The sequence below is a fragment of the Melopsittacus undulatus genome, chromosome 10 (assembly GCF_012275295.1).
Source record: "Melopsittacus undulatus isolate bMelUnd1 chromosome 10, bMelUnd1.mat.Z, whole genome shotgun sequence".
NCBI lineage: Eukaryota > Metazoa > Chordata > Aves > Psittaciformes > Psittaculidae > Melopsittacus > Melopsittacus undulatus.
In genome coordinates, this window is record NC_047536.1 from 29307580 (window position 1) to 29328099 (window position 20520).

Sequence of the window (20520 nt, forward strand, 5' to 3'; positions counted from 1 at the left end):
TCTACTTCTCCCCCAGACCTGCACAGGTGAAGAACAGAACAGCACCTGGGATAACATGCTCACAACTCCTTTTTAATTTGCAGTGATTCTGGCATTTTCCTATGGTATTGCAGGCTTGTGGCTTTCTGTGACCTGCTTCTAAGTTTACAGAGCATGTTTTCTTTTCTTTCTACTTTTTTAAAGGAATTAGCTAAGAGGACTCCCTCCAAGCATCCTGATCATCCAGCTGTCCAAAATGCATTGCAGGCCATGAAGACGGTCTGCACAAATATCAACGAGACCAAGAGACAAATGGAGAAACTGGAAGCCCTTGAACAGTTGCAGTCCCACATTGAAGGATGGGAGGTATGATGTAGGACTGCAAAGCTCCCCAGAGGCAGTTTGCTACACAGTTTTAACGGGCTCAAGTTTAGTGACTCATACTGTGTGCAGAGATTTTTGTTTTCTGCGTGACATGCAAATGCTCTTGGGGGTGTGGGTGGCATCACACTGATGAGTTTAGAATATATGTTTGAGTGTGCAGGCTGCTGCTAAATTGTAGCAGAACAAATGGATTATGAAAGAAAGGAAGTTGTTAGAGCTAGAATGGACTGAAATTTCAAATGGGGAGATCTCATCTGAAAGTCAAATAAGTCTAGAAGATGAAGTCAGGACTGGTCTAAATAACAGAAGTTTCTCTTTTCATTCCTACAAGACTTTATATTTTTCAGGTGCTTTGAAAGGTATCTCATTTAGCTTCATACAGATTTCCTGTATAAAAAACAAAGGTTAGATTAGCAAGTATTAGAATAGAAAGCAACTGGTATATTTGTGTTTTGTCCGCTTAACTTGCTCATGGATGTGTTTCTGTCAATGTGTTTATCAGTAGGTGGATCTGTGTAGGTGGAAGCATTTACTATGGAAGGGAGAAATAGAAGAGTGAGAAAACTTGAATGAAGCTGGGGGGAAGAAGAAATCTGGAAAAAGAAGTCAGGATGGTGTGGAAAGTGTTGGCAGCTTATCTTGTGATGACTGGAGTTGAGGCCCTTGAACAGTGGAGTTAGAAACCTCTGGGACATGCCCCGTAGGGAGTCAGGGTGTTAAATGATCTCCTGGAAAGACTGATGGTGTCATTTAGTGAGACTGATACTTAGAATGTCAAGGCTGATCACCGCCAGCTGAGGATTTCTTAACTGAGGACATTTTGTTAGAGGTCATGTAAACTTCCTCATGTTCGAACGCTTGGGTGCTCTCCATGACTCTCTTTTGGGTTGTTTTTTATCTTTCGTGTATGTTTTAAACCTTGCTCATTTTTTTCCCTGAAGGATGTTCTTGGCATTCAGCTAAAGACATGAGAACAACCCAGATATCCAGCTGTGTAATTTTTGGATAGCAAGCTCAGCAAACAAAGTCATGTAATGTTCGCTATAGCAAGACTTCTAGAAGTAATTAAAACATTTCAGGTTCAATGCGCTCAGGGGTCATCTGGGAAAGAGGCATGGTTTTAGCACTGGAGCCTGAAGCATGGCTGTTAAAGTGTCTGCGATGTCATAAATGAAGTGGTAGCCAAATTTACTGGTACTTTGGGGTGGGTTTTTTAGGGTTTAACTTACCTGCAGCAACATTTTGGGGCTGAAAACCCTTTCAGATTTGTTTATATACAGTTTTGTAACAAAGTCACCTAGGTTACTCAGCTCAAAACTTCAAAAAGGAAGAAGTGTTTTCCCTCCTAACATTTCTAAACTACTTTAATGACATATTGCAAGGAAGAAAAGGAGCTTTATGCATTATAGAGACAGACCAATACTCAACACTATGGTGTCTCTTAATTCTGTAAATATAGAGAGGTTTGAAACTCATTGACAGTTTCCTATCTTCACAGTACTAGGGGTGTTATAAATGATGACAGTATAGCAAAATGCTGTGTTTGTAAAAAATTGGTTTTAGTTCTTTCAAATGTATTTTCCAGTTCATTCCCAATGAGAAGGGCTCCTTAACTTCTATCTATGGAAAGCTGCAATTGCTGAATTGAATTATTAGCTCAAGAATGCAGTGCTGTAAGCACAGAGCTGGCTGTGGGATGAAGTCTGTAAGATAAATGTATGCCTATTTTTAGTTTATCTAATAGCAATTCCTCCTATGAAATAAAAAATTTCCCTTTTCTGTTAGCATGGATATGGATTTTGAAACACTGGTACCCTGTACATATGGTTATATAGATATATATGTATATGTCTATGTTTATATATACGTATAACCATATATATATAATTTGACAATAAATTTTACATACTAATTTGACAAGCCCTACAGCTTCCAGCAGTTTTAATCCAAGGCATCTAAATTGTCAAAATGAAGTAAAGCTCAGCTTACTCATGAACAAGTATTTTATGTTTGTAAGGGATGTAGCCTGACTCTGAGGAAGTGTTCAAGGAGCCCAGCATGAAGTTTGGTGTTAATTTGTTCACATAATTTGGAACAGGCTTCACCATGTCTAATTTTTCTGTTTAACCAGACCAGCAGTTTCACTGGTGTCTATGACTTTGCACTTCCTTCCAGCTGTCCCAATGGACATGCCTGGTCTGATCTTCATCCTATTGCCATCAGTGCCACCCTCAATGTTTCCAGCATAAAGAACAATGTGACATCTTTTTGCTTCTGCAGAGTCTCTTCTTGAGAGTCATCTGTAGCTATACTAAGAGCAGGAGTTGTTTTTTAGAGCAGTTTTCTCAGTTCAGCATATTTTCTTCAACATTTCCACCCACCAATCTGCATCTCCTTCTCTAATACAACCGTCACTATCACTGTCATACACGGAGCATATCCTAGCATCATTCTTTCAGTCTCTTTCTGAGGTTATAATGAGGGGACATGTGAAAGGCCAGATCTGGGAAACTACTGAAGACCTGCAGCTTATGCAGAGGTCTGTTCAGCAAAATGAACTCTACTCATATTCATTCTTTTGGAATGCACAGAATCCTTGTAGATATATATTATGGATTAACCTCAGACAGATCAATTTGATTCTGGTTAAATTTCTGGGAAACAAAGATTAGCTAAAAAAAGGGGGGGAAGACAAGTAGAGGATGCATGTAGACAGTTTATATACTTTTGTGTACAGTGTTTTTGCTTGCTTAGTGAAGAACAAGTTAGTATGCTGTTTCTGTTAATTATATATTGTTTTTAATTTGGGGAGTTCTTCTTCTAAGTCGTTGTGAGTGATTTTTACACAATTGCTATGTATCCCCATATTCTCCAGGTATGAAATGCACAGGAGTTTTAAGAGATGTGATAGTGCTTAGGCAGATCAATCACTTGGGCTGTAGTCTGCATTTTTACCAGCTATGTTATTTTCATTCTTTAGTCTGCCCCACCCCAGCAACTTGGTCCCAGTTAGGACCAGTTTCTCACCTTACTGGTGAGAAACTCTGTTTTGTCACTGGAAACATCAAATAAATCTTACTCCGTTTCTTCCTTTTGATAAACCTCTCATATTGGTATGAATGAGAAGTAGTGAGGTCAACAGCAAACAGGAAGTGCATCAAGTGTTTAGATACCATAGTGATGGGGCTGATGGAAAAATAAAGATTCTTAGATTTGAAGGTGAGAAGCAATTGTTGCAATTACTTGCTTTACTTCCTGCACAAACTAGGGCAGATAATTTTACAGTGTCAGTGACACATTTGCTCCAACGTTGTTGTGCTCATTTCTTCTGGTTTTGGGTATCTTTTGGAAAATTGAGTATTTGATGTTGAGGTGCTATGAAAGTTTGATTTCTTCATGGGCAAACTACATGAGGAGCATGTTGTATAGTCAGTTGGTTTCTGTTCCTATTTGTGTATGTACTAGTAGGCATTTGGGGTCATGATTTGGAGACACAGTGATTTCTTCTAGAGATAGTAACAAGTCAAAAGAACAAGTGGTTGTGTCTGGAGTTCAAAAGGGAAGATTTATTGTGGTGTATGAGGACTCCAAGAAAGATTTGTAATCCAGAGAAAATATGATGTGTTTAGCCCCATTAAGAAATTGAGGACTTCCTTCTTCTGAGTGCATCAGTTACATCACAGTTCGATGACATGCAGATAAAATAACAGTGTTTTAGTAAAAATCCTTCATGGTGCATGTGCAAAAAAACTTAAAAATAAACAATATCTTTTTCTCTTTTCAGGGATCAAATCTGACTGATATCTGCACACAGCTCTTGCTCCAAGGGACTTTGTTAAAAATCTCAGCAGGAAACATCCAGGAGAGAATGTTCTTTCTATTTGATAATCTTCTGGTCTATTGTAAGAGGAAATCCAGGTGAGTCCCTCCATTCTTATGGACCATTCAGAAGTTTTGCAAGCAGAAAGTATGATCAGTTACTGACCACTCAGTGTATTAGCTGTTGCTGTGCAAGGCTGAGTCACAGGTGTAATTTCCCTCTGTTCTCAAACATTGCTATTATTTAGACAGCAGGAGAAAGAAGTCACTCTGTGGTAGGCTAAATATGCCACACAGTAATGGGGTCCCCACCCTGAGAAATGCATAATCCAAAAACAGAAGTTGATACAGTGCAGAAAAAACACAGGGTGAGTTTCTTACAGCTGGAAAACTTCCCAGAGCAGATGGGTCTCCAGGAGTGATGTGTAGAAGGAGGCTGTGCCAACTTCCATTGTGAGGTTATTCCAAGCAGACAAGGGTGATGTGAAAACCAATATAAAGCCAAGAAAGGGGAAAGTGGAAGACTAAGAAAGCATTAAATAGAAGCAGGACACAGGGGAGTGAGGAAGAGATGAAGATTAGCAAGTTGCTATTCAGCTGTTGAAGCCATGTGCTCTGCGTGTTTACAGTTTTTTGCATCATTCCACCTTATAAAACTCAAGCATTATTAACACCTACTCCTTATTATTAAAATACATTGTCAGAGTGGAGGGCAATTTGCTGCTGCAGCCAATTACACTGTATTTCAGTCCTTATGTTTTTCACCTGCACAAACTCCAATCTCATTCGCTTGGTCTTTCCTGTGTTTTCCATACATGCTCTACACTTCAGATTCTTCTCCTCCTCCTTCAAGTTATACTTCTTTAATGGTGGTGGCCAAGTAGAATGGCCAACCCAATTAGGAATACCACAGTCTTCTCTCTAGATTCTCATATCTCAAAATTTGGGTTTATTTCCCAGTTCAGTGGAAATTTTGGAAACATTAAGCTGGTAAATATAATTTCAGTAATGTTTAGAATTTGTGTGGACAATGCTGAAACTATACAACATACATAAGAATTAGGTGAAATCTACATTAGAAATTATTAGAATGTAATATTAACATTTAAATTGAAAAGAAAATTACACAGTTCAAACTTAATGTGGCTTTTAAGAGTATCTAAGTGAAGCCTTTTGACTCTGCTGAAATGAAGTAAGAAAGATGAAACACATCATTTTGACTCTGCCAGATTTGTCAAAATCCAAACTTCCACAAGAAGCAGTTCATAAATTTGTGTCTTCTGACAGAAAACTGTTCCTTAGGGAATTAAAAAAAAAAAAGAAATCAATTTGATATCTAATCTTTTACTTCTTTAAAGCTTTGAGAAACTGGTTTTCTCAGCCTGTTTGTAGTTCAGGTTAGCAGAGCCCCTCCCGTGATGTCCAGGCATGTTTCCCGGAATACTAAGGTTTAGAAAACAAAATGTTCTACTTTAAGCAACTCTTTTTTTTGTACAGGAGACATTACTGAGCTACTCTGTAGTTTGGCTTGATTTTGGAGGAGGCTGCCTTAACACTCATTTCCCCAGAGGATTGATAATGTTTATCTTTGTCTAATAATGTAGCTTGAACTGATGAAATGTTCAGAATCTGATTTCCATTATTAAGTCTGCTGGAATTGCCTAGTGTAAAAGTTATATTTAGGAATTGCTGAGTGACTTTAATTTTAGATATTTCTCCTATTTAGCTGCTATCTATAATTAGTCCAGGATGGAAATTAGTGTCTATCCAGTTGTGCTGTTGTGATTATTTGGGCAGCTGCATGACATGTTAGTGGGACACAGCTTTCGGAAAAGCCAGTACCACCAAAAACCTGCCTGTGTCTGTTCCTAATTTGAAACTGAATTACTTGGTTCTCAGCTCACACTGCGCTTATCTTGTAGAAATCACTGGAGCTTTTCTTGACTCAAAAATGCAATCAGAATTCAGACCTGTCTTTGATAAGTAGTCAACAACGCAGCCATTTAGACTTTAGGCATCATATCTTTTCACAATAGCATAAAGTAGGAGTAGCATTGTTGAGACCAGATTAAAATGTGTCTTAGAATGCAATCTGTGATTTTCAGTCTAAGACTGCAATCTCATCTTTTGCAGAAGCTTTGGGAAGTCTGACAAACTGATGACATAGATTTTCAGAGCTGAGTATTGTTTTGTGTTTTTAGCAGGATCATGGACAGCTGTTTAAATTGAATCCTGATGTCAGGAACAATACGTTTCATGTGGAAAAATGGGCTGAGTATTTAAAGGGTTTTGCTAAGGCTGCCAAGATAGCTTTTCTTTAGATTCCAACAGTCATCTTTAGGAAATGATCTAATGGCTCCAAGATCTCCATCCTTGTCAGTCTGATTAGATGTAAATATATGGTCATCACTAAATGTGTATTTGTCACTAAAACTAGTTGTAAAAGGAAAAATTGTTCAGAAGAACTTGGTGATTCTCCTCTCACCTCAGTTTATCACAGATATTTCACTCTGACAGATTTTTTTTTCTCTCCAGCTGTTTTTTATTGCAATATTTCTTGAATCTTATGAGCTTCTGGCAGCTTGCCACAGCAATCTCTTCACTGCACAGAGCTTGGACACTTGCCATCCCAAATGATGATCATTTGACCGATTGTGTTTTGGTTCATATAGCAGAGTTGTTCTTAGATATTAAAGCTCAGCAGGTGTCAGTTGGATGGTTTTAAAACTGTTATAAACATAAAAATCAGACCATAACTAGCAATGAAAGTGCTTTCCTGATTATTTATTTTATAAGACATTTCAACAAAGACACTATAAAGCTTATGGATAACGACGTAAACTTTGGTGCAAAGTCGCCGCAGCAGCACTTTCACAAATGCCCCTACAGTGACATTTAACACAAATATGACAGGCCATTTGACACCAGCCTCTTTACATGTTTTATTTCATATTTGAAACTTGGCATATATCCCACAAATTTATCAAAGCTTCAGGCAAACAAAAGTGGCAAATGTAACATTTTGTCAGGGGATATTGCAGTTTTCATCTCAGAGCCATGTGCAGTTGGGTTGTACTGGCATTTCAGTCAGTCATCAAGAATGTAAAGCTTGAAGGCATCCCAGTCTTCACATAATCTTGTAAAATAAGCTCTTTATCATTGTACTGATGCTGTTGTACACTTACTGTTCTGAGCGGATGGAGTAGTCCAGTTTTTCAAAATCAGAGGTGTGGTCAAATACCACAAAACACTATATCAGAATCCTTTTTTAATAGTCATATCTCAGAATTATATATATATATGTATATGTATGTTGCTCTATTTGTTTATGTGTTGTTAACAGTCTAAATCCTAATTGCAGGGTTACTGGAAAAAAAACATCTAAAAGGACAAAGTCAATCAATGGCTCCCTTTATATCTTCAGAGGCCGAATAAATACAGAAGTCATGGAGGTGGAAAATGTGGAAGATGGAACAGGTATGAGACCAAATACCGTCTTTTAACAACACAGCAAGTCCAGATCTTATTTTCCAAGATGGTACAAATGTACTTTTCTGTCTCCTTTAATGAAATCTCAAGCAAGCTATGCAGCTTCTGGTACCTTCATTATTAGACCAACTTATGTTTGTTGAAAGACTGGACATGCTTTCAGGCACTAGTCCTTCGTTCTGAAATAACCTTATGAAGAGTTTGTGTACCCAGAAGCTTGTCTGTTTTTTCTCCTAATCCAAGTTAATTTAGTAAAATATACTTTATCTTCTTTCCATCCTTTCTTTTCTTACATCTTAAGCCATTACAGCTATAACAACAGAACTTCTGAATCATCTCATTTAGAACACTAGCAAATATTAGTCTTAGCCTCAAATCAGTAGTATGGAATGTGTCCCTGAACAAAATATGGGAATGGTTCTTGTGTTCTGATTTCATCTACAAAGGCCAAAGCAACTCTTCCTCCTATAGTAATAAGTCAGGAATGAATATAGCCTTTAAACAGTTGACACTTAAAGAGTTCCCATGTCCAATGGACAAAGAGCGCAAGAAGTTAGTGTGTCCCTAGAAAGTTCAGATAACCTGAACAAACTTCATCAACTGTTGCACTGATGTTATTATGTTTTAAATGTTTTAGTTCTTCTGAGGTGAAATTACAGTGTCACTCTTAGGGCTGAAACAGTCAGTTTAACAGCTTATGGATACTTCTGTTAATATGTGTACTTACAGGTAAGTAATGACCAGTCACGTGGACAGTCAGTAAGAATGGTGCATGAGGAACACCTCCAGAAGTCAGGCTTTTTTAGTCAAGGTGTCCCATGCTGATTTGATTGAAGTAGCAGGCCTTCTGTTCACTGTGTACATTGTGCTTTGGGTTTTTACAGCAGATTACCACAGCAATGGCTACACTGTGACAAATGGATGGAAGATACACAACACAGCCAAGAACAAGTGGTTTGTCTGTATGGCCAAGACTGCAGAGGACAAACAGAAATGGTTGGATGCTATAATCAAGGAAAGGGAGCAGAGAGAGAGTAAGTGGATAATGTATTTTGTAATACACTGAATGAACTTGTGTACAGAGGTGTAATGTATATGCATGTAGAAGTATCTGAGAGAAAAAGGTGGTAGTTTTACCTCCACGGGCAGAATTAAAATCTATCCTTAACGAAAAAGAAAATCCATTGATTGAGAACAATATTTCTGAATGTGTACCTTGAGGGTTTTAGGGACTTATGTCACTGTATTTATCAAACATTTTTGTTTACCAGAGGCAGTTTCTTTGAGACCTTGAATTACTGTTTGAAAAAAATAACATTTAATCAGTTTGGGGTTTTGGTCTTGTACTTGCTAAGGAATAATGCTTTAGATGTTTAAGAAAGTTACAGATCTGAAACTGAAGATTCATGAAAGCAGAGAATCCTTTAATGTCCTTTGAAGTCTAAACTTAGTTTTTATATTACAGCACTTTGCATCTAATCTGCTAAACACAATGCACATTGCAGTGTTATTTGTTATCATAAAATATGAACCATTACTAACATACTTTATCATGTTTGAAGCCCAATGCACATTTTGGTAATAGCAGGGATACTACCATCAAAATGTAGATGAGCACAGTGTAAATTCAGAACTACCTGAAGGCAACAGAGAGACTCTGGTTCGATTTTTGCTCATTGGTCAGTTCTGAATCCCACTCTAAGGATCCTGAACTTCCACATGCTGTATTTCTTTAATAAAATACATTTCTTGGCTCTTACTTTTAACCTCAGAGTGCTAAATCATGTCTCTAAAAGGTCCCATGAGTCTCCATTTCGTAGTGAGTTTTCGCTTTCTGAGGTCACTTAACTGCTCTGCGGAATTTCCTGTGCATCAGGTAAAATGTGTGAGGAGAGAGAAAGTTCAATAAGAAGTAAAACAGGATTATTAAAACAGACCATGTATAATCAGGGAGCCTGAGAATATGGGGAGGTGATTCAGGAAGGGAGAAGAACTATTCCATAATAGAAAGTTTCTCAAAGCTTTCCATGCAGCGTTGGCTAGTTAGATTTTCTGATGCTTTTTTGTCATACAGTTTTATGATGTGGCAGCTGATGACAGGCACTCAGGATAAGCATAGATATTCTGGCAGACATTCCAGGCCTTACTGGAAAATCTCCTTTGGATCAGAGTACTTACAAAGTCACAGATATATCAGTGTTTGGATTAGAAAGGAAAAAGCTTGGTGAGATTCCCAATCCTGCAGGATGAGTTGGGTAAAATGTGCATTCCAGTCTGCCATTTACATCAGAGCCTGGGGAATTCAGTGATGTAAGACCAGCAGGAAACATGTATACTATTACCCAGGCTGTTTTCTATCACAAGTTCACGTTGCAAATTAGCCTCAGCTACACGTGTCAGCATTTGCAATGAATTGGATCACAGTACTGGGGGAAGAAGAGGGTGGAAGAGTTAACAGCAGTAAGCCATGGGGGATGTGGAGCCAAAACTCTTGGACACATGAAAGAAATACTGTATTTGAAAGACAAAATGTTGTGCAAGTCTAATTTCTGGAACGTGCCTTTCAAGCCTCTAAACCAAATGTATTAAGCATTTTCAGAAAGCTAGAAAGCAGCTCTGATGACACAGAAGACTATTAATTCATTTCAATATCTTACCATAAAGCAACAGGATTTATGTCCAGTTAGGGTGAACTGCTTTTCCCAAAGAGTGTACAGTTTTCATGTCTAGCCTTACACTGATCACTGAAATTCTGCCCAGTGTAAATCTGTGTAAAAATTGGGATGTGCCCAAGTGCCAATGTGCCAAGTACAGGAGCAATTCAGGCTGCCCGTTTTCAAAGATGTTAGGTGTCTAAACTACGTGTCTCTGTTTTGGACTCCAGAGTTGCCTAGATTCGCAGGTTTGAGTTTCAAGAAAATAGAAGTACATGTGCAGGCTAGAAGAGACAAAACTTACACAAAGGCAAACCAGCTGTCCTGAAGCAATTTGCAAATCTAAAGGAAGGAGTGCCATCAAATGCCAGTTACAACGATAGCTGTAACATAGCCACCTCTTGTTTTTAGAGCTTGTTCTACTGACTTCAGGAGTTTTCAAGTTAGCATGAACTATGTGGAAACTCAGACAACGTGGTCATGAAATTGTCTCTCTCCTATTATCTATCATTCCTTAAATCATTCAGATTTATTTCATTGAATATTATAATTGTCAAAATGTATTTTTTGCTTAAGGTATTAGTAAATACAATAATTAAGAAAGGAGGAGAAAATAATGTTCCTTTCTAGTTTTGACTTATTTAAGGATGTGAATTTGATTTCGTCAGTTTTGTATTTTGGCATCAAGTAATGTAACACTCAAAAAGTCATATGCTCTGTCAAGCATTTTGATGCCTTGAACAAATCTTATGCTGGCAGTTGTGCTGGGGCCAAAAACGGAATTGCAACAGGAAATAATTTTGAGAAGGTATAGAATTACAGAGTGGTTTGGGCTGGAAGAGACCTTAAAGATCATCTGTTTCCAAGCCCCTGCCATTGGCAGGCACACCTGCCACTAGACCAGGTTGCTCCAAGCCCCATCCAACCCGGCCTCTTGAGAGATGGGGCAGCCACAGCTTCTCTGGGCAACCTGTGCCAGCGCCTCACCACCCTCACAGTAAAGGATTTCTTCCTAATACCTAATTTAAATCTTCCTCTGTCAGTTTAAAGCCATTTCCTCTTGTCCTGTCCCTAAAGGCCCATGATCAAGTCTCTCTCCAGATTTCTTGTTGGCTCCTTTAGGAATTGGGAGCTGCCCTAAGGTCTCCCCTGAGCCTTCTCTTCTCCAGGCTGAACAAGCCCAGCTCTCTCAGCCTGTCTCCAGAGCAAAGCTGCTCCAGCCCTTGGAGCATCTTCATGGCCTCTTCTGGACTCGCCAACAGCTCCATGTCCTCCTTGTGTTGGGGTCCCCAGAGCTGGACTGCAGGGGCTTCTATCCAGTGAGAAGTAGAGGGGGAAAATTCCTCAACCTGCTGGTCATGCTGCTGGTGATGCAGCCTGGGACACAGTTGGCTTTCTGGGCTGTGAGCACACACTGCTGGCTCACATTCAGCTTCTCATCAACCAGCATCCCCAAGTCCGTCCTCCTCAGGGCTTCTCTCAATCCATTCTTCGTCCAACCTGTAGTTTTGCTTGGGATTGCCCTGATGCAGATGCATCTTTCTTTGGAAGTTCTCCATGTTCTGCAACCCATTCTACTTTGTGTGATATTAAGGATCTGAAGGAATTCCTGTTTTGTATTCCAGGTTTGAAACTGGGAATGGAAAGGGATGCATACGTCATGATTGCAGAGAAAGGAGAGAAGCTCTACCAAATGATGATGAGCAAGAAAGTGAACCTTATCAAAGACAGGAGGAGAAAATTAAGCACTGTTCCCAAGTGCTTTCTTGGCAAGTAAGTGGCATTTGAATTGAAAAGGCCCTTTCATTCCAATCAAAAGAATGGACTCTGGATTTTCTGGGGGTGGCATTATGAGGTCAGATCAGATATGCATTGATGCAGCTTAATTGAAAAGGCCAATAACCCCCATTACAGTTGTGATTTATTAAAATTAATCATAGATGCCTATTTATGCTCTGCAGTGACAGCTCATTCCACTCTACAATAACTCTTAACAGCTGTTTCAACTCACCAAAAGGAATAAGAAAAAATACCTTAACTCCCACAAGCTCAGGCCTGTTGGTGGCCGAACCTATATCCTCAAGCAAATGCTTACCAGGTGATGTTTAAACCCAGCAGAACTGTCCAAGTCTCAAGATTAAAGTTAGAAGTTTCCTGTTTGTCAGTGTAACATATACAAATGAAATTTTGTGCATCCTGAGGCATTTGTTAGAAGTACAGGGCTTTAGTGCCTGGAAAATAACGTTCCCAGGATCGGTACTATTCAGAACAAAATAGTTCTGAAGTATGACACATGGGGCAGTAGACAAGAGACCCTATGGATGAATCAGACCTCTGATTAGATACGGTAGCAGTGGGGCTGTTGTAGGGAAATATCCTGCATGGCACAGAGGGAGACGCATTAGTTGACCTGAGAAAACTTTTCTGCCTCAGCTGTTTATGATTGAAATGATCAGCTGTGGGAGAGGCAGATTATCCATTCATTTCCCTTCTCTCCCTCTCTCTGTAATGTCAGTTTGCAGGCAGCATTCCTTGTGTACAGGGTGTGGAAATGATGCATTGTCTTTCTGGCTGACAGAAAGCAGTTTAGTAGCACAGACTGGCCATATTTCAAATATTAAAACTCTGATTTTTTGAAATTTGGTTGTTTTTTTTTTCACCCTCAGCCCCCTCCCCCCCCCCCCCCCCCCCCGATTTTACTGGATTCATTTTGAAACCTTTAAGCTCTGAATTTGGAGGCACGATACAGCATTCCCTGTTTCCCACACAAGAAGTACCAGATCAGAAACTTACATTCTTCTAGTGCTTATATATATGAGTCTGGTGTGGAGTCCTGGAGTTTTTCCTTGATCTCAAGTCTTACCTGTGATTTCCTGCTGCTACTTTCTCTTTTAAAATGCCCATAGTCTTACATGCTCCACAGTCTGTCCTGCTCATTGCCCTCAGTTTACCTGACAGCCACTTGACATTCCTGTAGTGAGGACTTGACCTGACTTTGCCAATGGGTAACTGAGCCCAGACTGGGATACCTATTTGTGCTAATGTTGCAGCCCTTCCCATAGAAAATAACTCTGCTGATATCTTTTCATCAGTCACTTGTTGGTACAATTCTGGGCAAGTCAATTGAGTGCAACTCCATCAGGACAATCTAGTTGTGACTTGCAGACTTTCTGTATCATTACTGGGCTTCTCCTGAACAGTGTGTATTGGCTGTGACCTGGTCATTTCTTCAGATATTCCGGGTAAGGCAGTCACTAATAACTGTGCTGAGATGTACTTAGTGGTTTTCTACTACATGCTGCTGTAGAAGGCTGCAGAAGACTAGTTTTTCTCTTGGCCTTTGGATATCAGATAGCATCTAGTAATTCAAGAGAGAAAATGTGGTTGCAGAAGAAAAAGTAGGAACTAATCCTAATATCTTCGCAAACATCACATGCATTTATTTATGTGGCTGTTTATTGAGCTTCAGCAAATTACTGGCTGAGTGCAAATCCATTTTCCTAACCACTTGGGTATCCTGGCATTTAGGCATGTGACTAGTTATACATTGGGAAAGATGTGTGTTGGTGCCAATATCTGCAAATGGTATGCTTGCCATGCTTCTTGTCAGCACTGCCCTAAACTGATTGCAAAATCTTGAAACTGTATTGAGCTTGTAATAGCGAGGATCTGTTAACCTCAGAAGATTCCAAACGTATCTGATCAGATTGCACAAACCTGATGGGCTGGATTTTCCTGTGTATTTCTTGACTAGAATCCCAGCTGTTCTAAGTCCCTTATTTTCAGAGCTATAGTTGGCAGATGGTGTCCTGACTTGCATTCCAGGTGAGAACTGAGCTTGGCAGCACTGGGCAGTGAGGAGACTCTCAGTTATACTGGAGAACTGCTTAGAACAAGATGAGGAAAAAGTCAAGCTCTGCCATCCATTTTTTGAGTTGATGGTTCTTTAGCAACAGTCCAGCATATACTTAAAAGCCTTCTTGGAATATTTCTGGATCATGCACTCTTCAGTGCTTGTAAAGGCTTCAGAGTAAATGATCACTGATTTTGCATATAAATCAAATACCATAGAAGTCTTAAAGTAACTCTTCAGAAAACCATCCTATGGTTCTGATTTTCAGGGCTTTGAGAGTAGCTTTCAGTTATTTTCCTTTCTTAGGAAACTGAAAATTGCTTTACATTTACAATCCAAATAGGTTCCAGGGACAGAGTTCTAGATAAAAGAAGCAGGAAAGCTCACAGGGTAGCACTGTTCTGCTGAAGTATTGTACACTGTTTAAGTGCTGTAAACTGACATTGACCCGTGGTGGAAAAATATGTAGCAACTGGGCACCTACCCTGGGTACTTAACAGGATTACAGTACAGTCATTGGCCAGTATGAGCCTGATGGGGCACTCCAGAGAGAATTTGTCCTCTCAGTAATGAGTGAAGAGGATCATTCATACTTCTCCTTCCTCTGCAGTTGATACTCTGTTTCAGCTTTTAAATACTTCTAGAAACAGTTCAGAATCACTGGGAAATTGAGAATGGGCTTTCCTTAGGAGATAGAAAGTCTAATTCACCACTCCAGTACTCTGGTTTCAGGAGTTTTACAAAACTCTGCTGGTTTCCATGGGATTCCCCTGGCATAGTTGAATAGATTCTTCTGCTTTTTCAGCACTATGACAGTTACAGAGTAGCCCCTCAGCAAACCAGAGTTTTCAGTACTGAAGTTGTTGTTCTAAAGGCAAAATGCGAATGCTACCTACAGCTTAGATGAGTCAGGTCTGATAAACATGAAGATACTAAAAATACTTCATTTAGAGCCCAAAGGTGGAGGCATGGATACTGGTTTTGATAAGCAGCAACCCACTGCACATTGGCAAATATTCAAGGGTTTTCTTGAACTTAGATTTCCCATATGTCACTCTACTTTCATTTATTCCTTTTATTCTTCTCCATGAATTTAACACATTTCTAGTATAATCACTAATTAACCTGGCAAACAGCTCAGCCCCTTAGGGCTTTGGCATTGCTGGATTCATCAGGCTTGCAATGTCTGTTTTTCTGTACTTACTGTTTCTAATTGAGTAACATCCTACATATCTATCCATTTTTGGCTTTCATTCTGCCCATATGTGCAGCTTTGCCCCTCTCCATAGAGAGGTTTTGTTCTGTGTTGCATGAGCAGACAGACTTGGCACTTTTTGTCCATAAATTAGAAGCATCGTGTATATATCTGCCAGGCACCAGCTCCAGTAAATGACCTTAAATTAACCTGTCAGTGAGACTTGTGCTCCCTCTTACTGCTCTATGCTTGAATTAAGTAGGTTGAATCTTCTATCCTAAGTCCTCCTGTGCTTCCATTAAAACCAATGCAATGCAGACCCAGTGAAGAACAGTGAGCATACATAACTAAGACCACAAACACTGCTTGGAGGAATAGCTTGGGTAGAACTAGCTGTTTTCTCTACTGTTCAGCTTGTTGTTTCAAGGTCAATTTTTAAGGTTAATTTTGCCTTTCTTTTCCCCCTTGGATGTCTAGATTGCTCAATAGAATAAGGTTTTGTAGCATCTTGACAGATCCAACCAGGTAATTTTTCCTTTTGTGTGCATGCTAATTATGGTGAACGAGGGGGAAAATAGTGGGAAGAGTCATGGATAGATCTAGATCTTGAGCAGAACATTTCCTCCAGAAATGTATGAAATCAATCCACCTACTAGAGGTATCATGACTTGAAACAGTTTTCACACTTGTTTCAAGGAGAAGGTCTCCTGATGGCTTGCAGAGGCGTGTGTCTGCTTATATTCAGAGTGAAAAAGCTAATTGTTTCTGTTCTGCTTCCCTTTGCAGTGAGTTTGTATCGTGGCTCACAGAGATTGGAGAGATAAGCAAACCAGAGGAAGGGGTCAACCTGGGACAGGCACTATTGGAAAATGGAATCATTCATCATGGTGAGTGCTCCATGGCATAAACAGAAGTCAGATTTCGGTAGTGCCCTGGAAATGAGGGCAGAAAACTGACTGCCGCTGTTCCCATGATGTTCAAATACTTTCTTGTACGGTACCCATCAGATCCTCAAAACGTTTAGTGGCTTTTGCCATTCATGAGTGGGCAGATTTATGCCATGAAAACAGGACTTGCTGGCTAACATGAAAGTGTGTATGCCTGCAGTTGCTTGATTTCTCTGCAACATCTTTGTTGAGGACTATATCAGGTGTGTATTCCTTTGTACTATGTGTTTGAAAATTTGCAGTGATCCATAAATACAGCTTTCAATGTGAGACATAAGCAATACAGAAGATAGTTGAGCTGTGCTCTTTTAGAATGGGGCACAGGTATAAACAAAGGGAGGGGCTCCAGATGATGGGTCATTAGTCTAATGAGATTGCTTGTCATAAAGAAAAGAGATGATGGAGGGTTTGTTGTGGGATTTGATCTTTCCAGTTGATTAGGCAATCAGCTAGCAAACACTGATGCACCATATTTTTTCATCACACCCAGCAGATGACCTCGAAGTGTTGTGTTGAAGGGCATTTTAGAAGAGTAGTACAGCGCATATGGGAGTGCTGCATGACCAAAGTAGCATGAGATGTTTGTTCAAAAACTTGAAAGGACCAGGATGCAGTTTGAGATTTAATCTGCCCTTTGCAGAGTGGGTAGGATAATTGTTGAGAAGGCAGAGACCAGAAATTCTTAAGACTATCCCTTCATTAGATAAGTTATCCTGGTCTTTAATGAAGTTTTCTGCTTTTGGTGATATATTCACAGAATAAAGTACAATTTGCAGGATCTGGTGTATATCCATTTGGGTACAGTGGAATCTCTAAGCTGCGAAAGCTGTCGACTTCTTGGAGTGTCTGCATGCTCTGGATTTTGTATTTCTAAATCCAATAGAGAATTGAATCTGCAGAAAGTATCTTTCATGTCTGACACACAGCAGCTCAGGTTCTGATCACTCCTGCTCTCTGACAGGTACCAGAACTTGCACATCAGCAGTTCTAGCTAAAAAGATAAAATAGCCAGAATTAAAGGAGATACTGAGGAAATTGAGTGATAAAACACATAGAGTTCAGCACTTAGCACAGTGCTCAGTGTTTAGCAATCTTCTATGGCCTGTTTCTCAGGCAGGCCCAGAGATCAGCAGTTTCCACCTGACGGTAATGTTATGCCAAGTGAAAACAAAAGATAAAAGATTGCTTAATGTAGAATAGGGGTAAGGGTTTCAAGATGGTGCTTAAGTTCTAAGTTCTTTCTACACTGGAAGACACCTAATGGGATACTTTAATGTTTAATGATTTACCAAAATCTCAAGAGGTATTTCCTTAAGAAAATGCAGCACTGCAAATATCTTTCAATGTCTAGCAATAACTGTCATAGGAGACATTAACATCAGGAACTTTTAACTAAAGGTGACTTTAAAAACAAACCTGATGCATCTTGCTCAGGGTATTGGAGCAAGAGTAACCTACTTAAATAGCTTCCCTATTTAAATTGATTGCCAAGAGATTGTACAGAGATGTAGACCACTGGTGACTTAAGACCTATATAATGTATTCCTTCAATATGCTTTTTCAGCTAAACTCACCTGAATGTTGAAATTGAGGCATTTGCTGTTTAACTAGAAGAGGACTGTGTTGTATCTTCAGAAAATTATAGATACCAGCAAATCCTTGGGTGTAGATGTACCAACTGGCCTATGCAGAACATGGCAGGGGAGAAAAGACTAATTTTAATTATGCTGCTGGTGTGTTAGTTTCAGATAAGCACCAGTTTAAGAATGAGCAGGTGATGTACAGATTTCGCTATGATGATGGAACATACAAGCCAAGAAGTGAATTGGAAGACATCATGTCCAAGGTTTGTATTATCATTCTTATTTGGAACCTTGTGATTTGTATCAGAAGAGTTTGTTCCACCTCTGAATGTTAATGTCCTGTCGTATAGGAGATCCCTAATGCTGTTAATCTTTGCTGTATTAATCTACCCATCCTAATGCCATAGGAGTCATTCACTCTAGGGAGAGGAAGCAGAGCTTAGCAATAATATAGTCATGACTGCACACGAGACTGCTGATTACAATCCTAATATAGTAAGAAAAGGTCTTAAAAGAAAGCAGTAGGCTATAATAGAGCATGTCTGCTGAAAATCTGGGCATTATGGTTCAGGCAGATAGAGAAGATCAATATGTAACTGCTGTTCCTGATAATTGTCTATCAGATGTGTTCTGTTGGTCCTTTATCTATTCACATACCTTTTAATAAATTGGATTTTTTCTTCTGGACATTAGTTCATGGGTTAATTGTGAGGAGGGATTAATGGAAAAATGTTGGGATGGAAGTGATTAGAGATAAAACCAGATTTTTATTTTTCTTGTGGCTTCTGGAGGCAGGAAAGAAGAAAGAATGTTTGACAGAAGATAAGGGAGCTGTTTTGAAAAACAGTTAACCAATAGATAATTCCAGCTGAGTAGAGACGTCAGTGTCCAGGTTTTGCTAGCTTTAGTTACTCTGTGTTTCTTTGAAAAGGAAAAAAACTGATCATACCATGCATCTTTCTTTCTTCAGGGTGTGAGGCTCTACTGCCGACTACACTGCTTATATACTCCAGTGGTAAAGTAAGTTCATCTTTGTGATCCTTTTGTATATGTTACCAGGCTTTGCTAAAAGGACACCATGTTACTATTAAAATCTTTCTTCTGTCTTACTATAAACAGTAAGTTTCTGGATTTTCTTGTCTCTTTTACTACCCTTCTATCTACACAGTTTAGATCTGTAGTTGTACTTCTGCTAGAAGATGTTGGAACTGGGTTGAGAGAGTGAAAGGCCAGTGTTAATAGTCTTCCTGACACTTGCTTCCTCTGTCAGTTTATGAGAGCTGTTAGCATGGCACTAGGTTATTTGTTTCCTCTGGTATTTTCTGTGAGTTAAAGTGGGTGAGATTAGTAAGTGACTACTGATTCAGGGCAGATTGTGTGGTGTGATTGTAGCTGCTGTATTATTTGGGTTATAGAAAATGTAAACAGAAGCTAAAGTGATGTGAACAGCTTCCAGTGTGATTCAAGGCACCCTAAACAAACAAAAACCATTCTTAAGTAAAATAAAACCTGAACCTGTAATTTGGAAATCCCCTGAAAAATTCTGGGTGTAATCTTCAGAATTTGGCTACCAAAAAAATGCTAAAGACTGATATAATCTGCAAGCACAAATTAACTGTCCTCCCAGATCCCGGGAGGTGATTTCACATGTTGTTGCCTTATTGTGACATCAGATGAACATTTCTGACCTATAATGGAAACTGCCCTAAACCATCTATGTGTTCTGTTCAGCTGTTTATGGCTGAAAATTAGGCATTTTCACTTAGAAGAACTTAATTTTTACATACAAAAAACTGATGAGGAAAAAAAAAACCAACCTCTTGTGGGCATGGCTGGAGTCCCAGATTCAACAAAGCTGACCTCTTGTCCCTGATTTGTACAATTGTTTCACTGAGCATTGTCATGCTAAAAGGAGCTGCAAAGATAGTTACAGTTCATCAGTTATAAATTTGCCTAATTAGATCTTTCTTTTATTCCCCAGAATAGCTGTCCTATAATAGAGATTTCAGTTAGCCTGAAGGATATGGAGAGAGCAGGAAAGCATGATGCAGCCTCGGTAGGCAAAATGGTTATGTGTATGCATGTGTGTATTTGCACATACACATCTCGCCCCTTGAGATGGCAATTCACATGCAGAGTAGGAATAATGGTAAGTGAAGTGCAAATACATTTTCCTGCCCTCAGGTTATCCACAAACTGAAAGGGTTGTAGTCTTATGCTTTAGGGAATCAGCAAGGACAAAATAACTGCCATAGGCCTGTCCTGTGGTGTTTTATCAGTGTGCTATTTTTGTAATAGAATCCCAGCTGGAGAAGCTTCTCATATCAGGATTAATCTTTGTTAGTGTCAGCATGAATCTAAACTATGTATGACCAGTGAAAAACAGCAGACTTCCAGAAGTTTGAGGATCCTTCTGGATAGACTTAACGTACTCGGTGTGTTTAGGCTCTTCTTCCCACTGTTCTCTTTCCTACTCACTCTTCCTTTTATTTCCCTGTGAGGAAACTGAATCTCCTAGGCTGTCATCCTTTCATATCTTCCTGACATGTCTTTTTTGCCTCTGACAAGCCTAATGTTAACCTGAAGAGTTAACTTTTAGCCAAGTTACTTGTGCCAA

General features: G+C 39.3%; 1 protein-coding gene across 1 annotated transcript in view; it reads left to right on the forward strand.

Moving 5' to 3' along the window:
* Positions 1 to 20520, forward strand: part of PREX1 (phosphatidylinositol-3,4,5-trisphosphate dependent Rac exchange factor 1) — a 151918-nt gene that overhangs the window by 85563 nt on the left and 45835 nt on the right. The window contains exons 6-13 of the mRNA XM_034067000.1: positions 184 to 345; positions 4148 to 4281; positions 7544 to 7659; positions 8556 to 8705; positions 11951 to 12098; positions 16160 to 16260; positions 18063 to 18166; positions 18874 to 18923. Coding sequence (XP_033922891.1) covers positions 184 to 345; positions 4148 to 4281; positions 7544 to 7659; positions 8556 to 8705; positions 11951 to 12098; positions 16160 to 16260; positions 18063 to 18166; positions 18874 to 18923 — 965 coding nt within the window. The remainder of the gene's footprint in view (positions 1 to 183; positions 346 to 4147; positions 4282 to 7543; positions 7660 to 8555; positions 8706 to 11950; positions 12099 to 16159; positions 16261 to 18062; positions 18167 to 18873; positions 18924 to 20520) is intronic.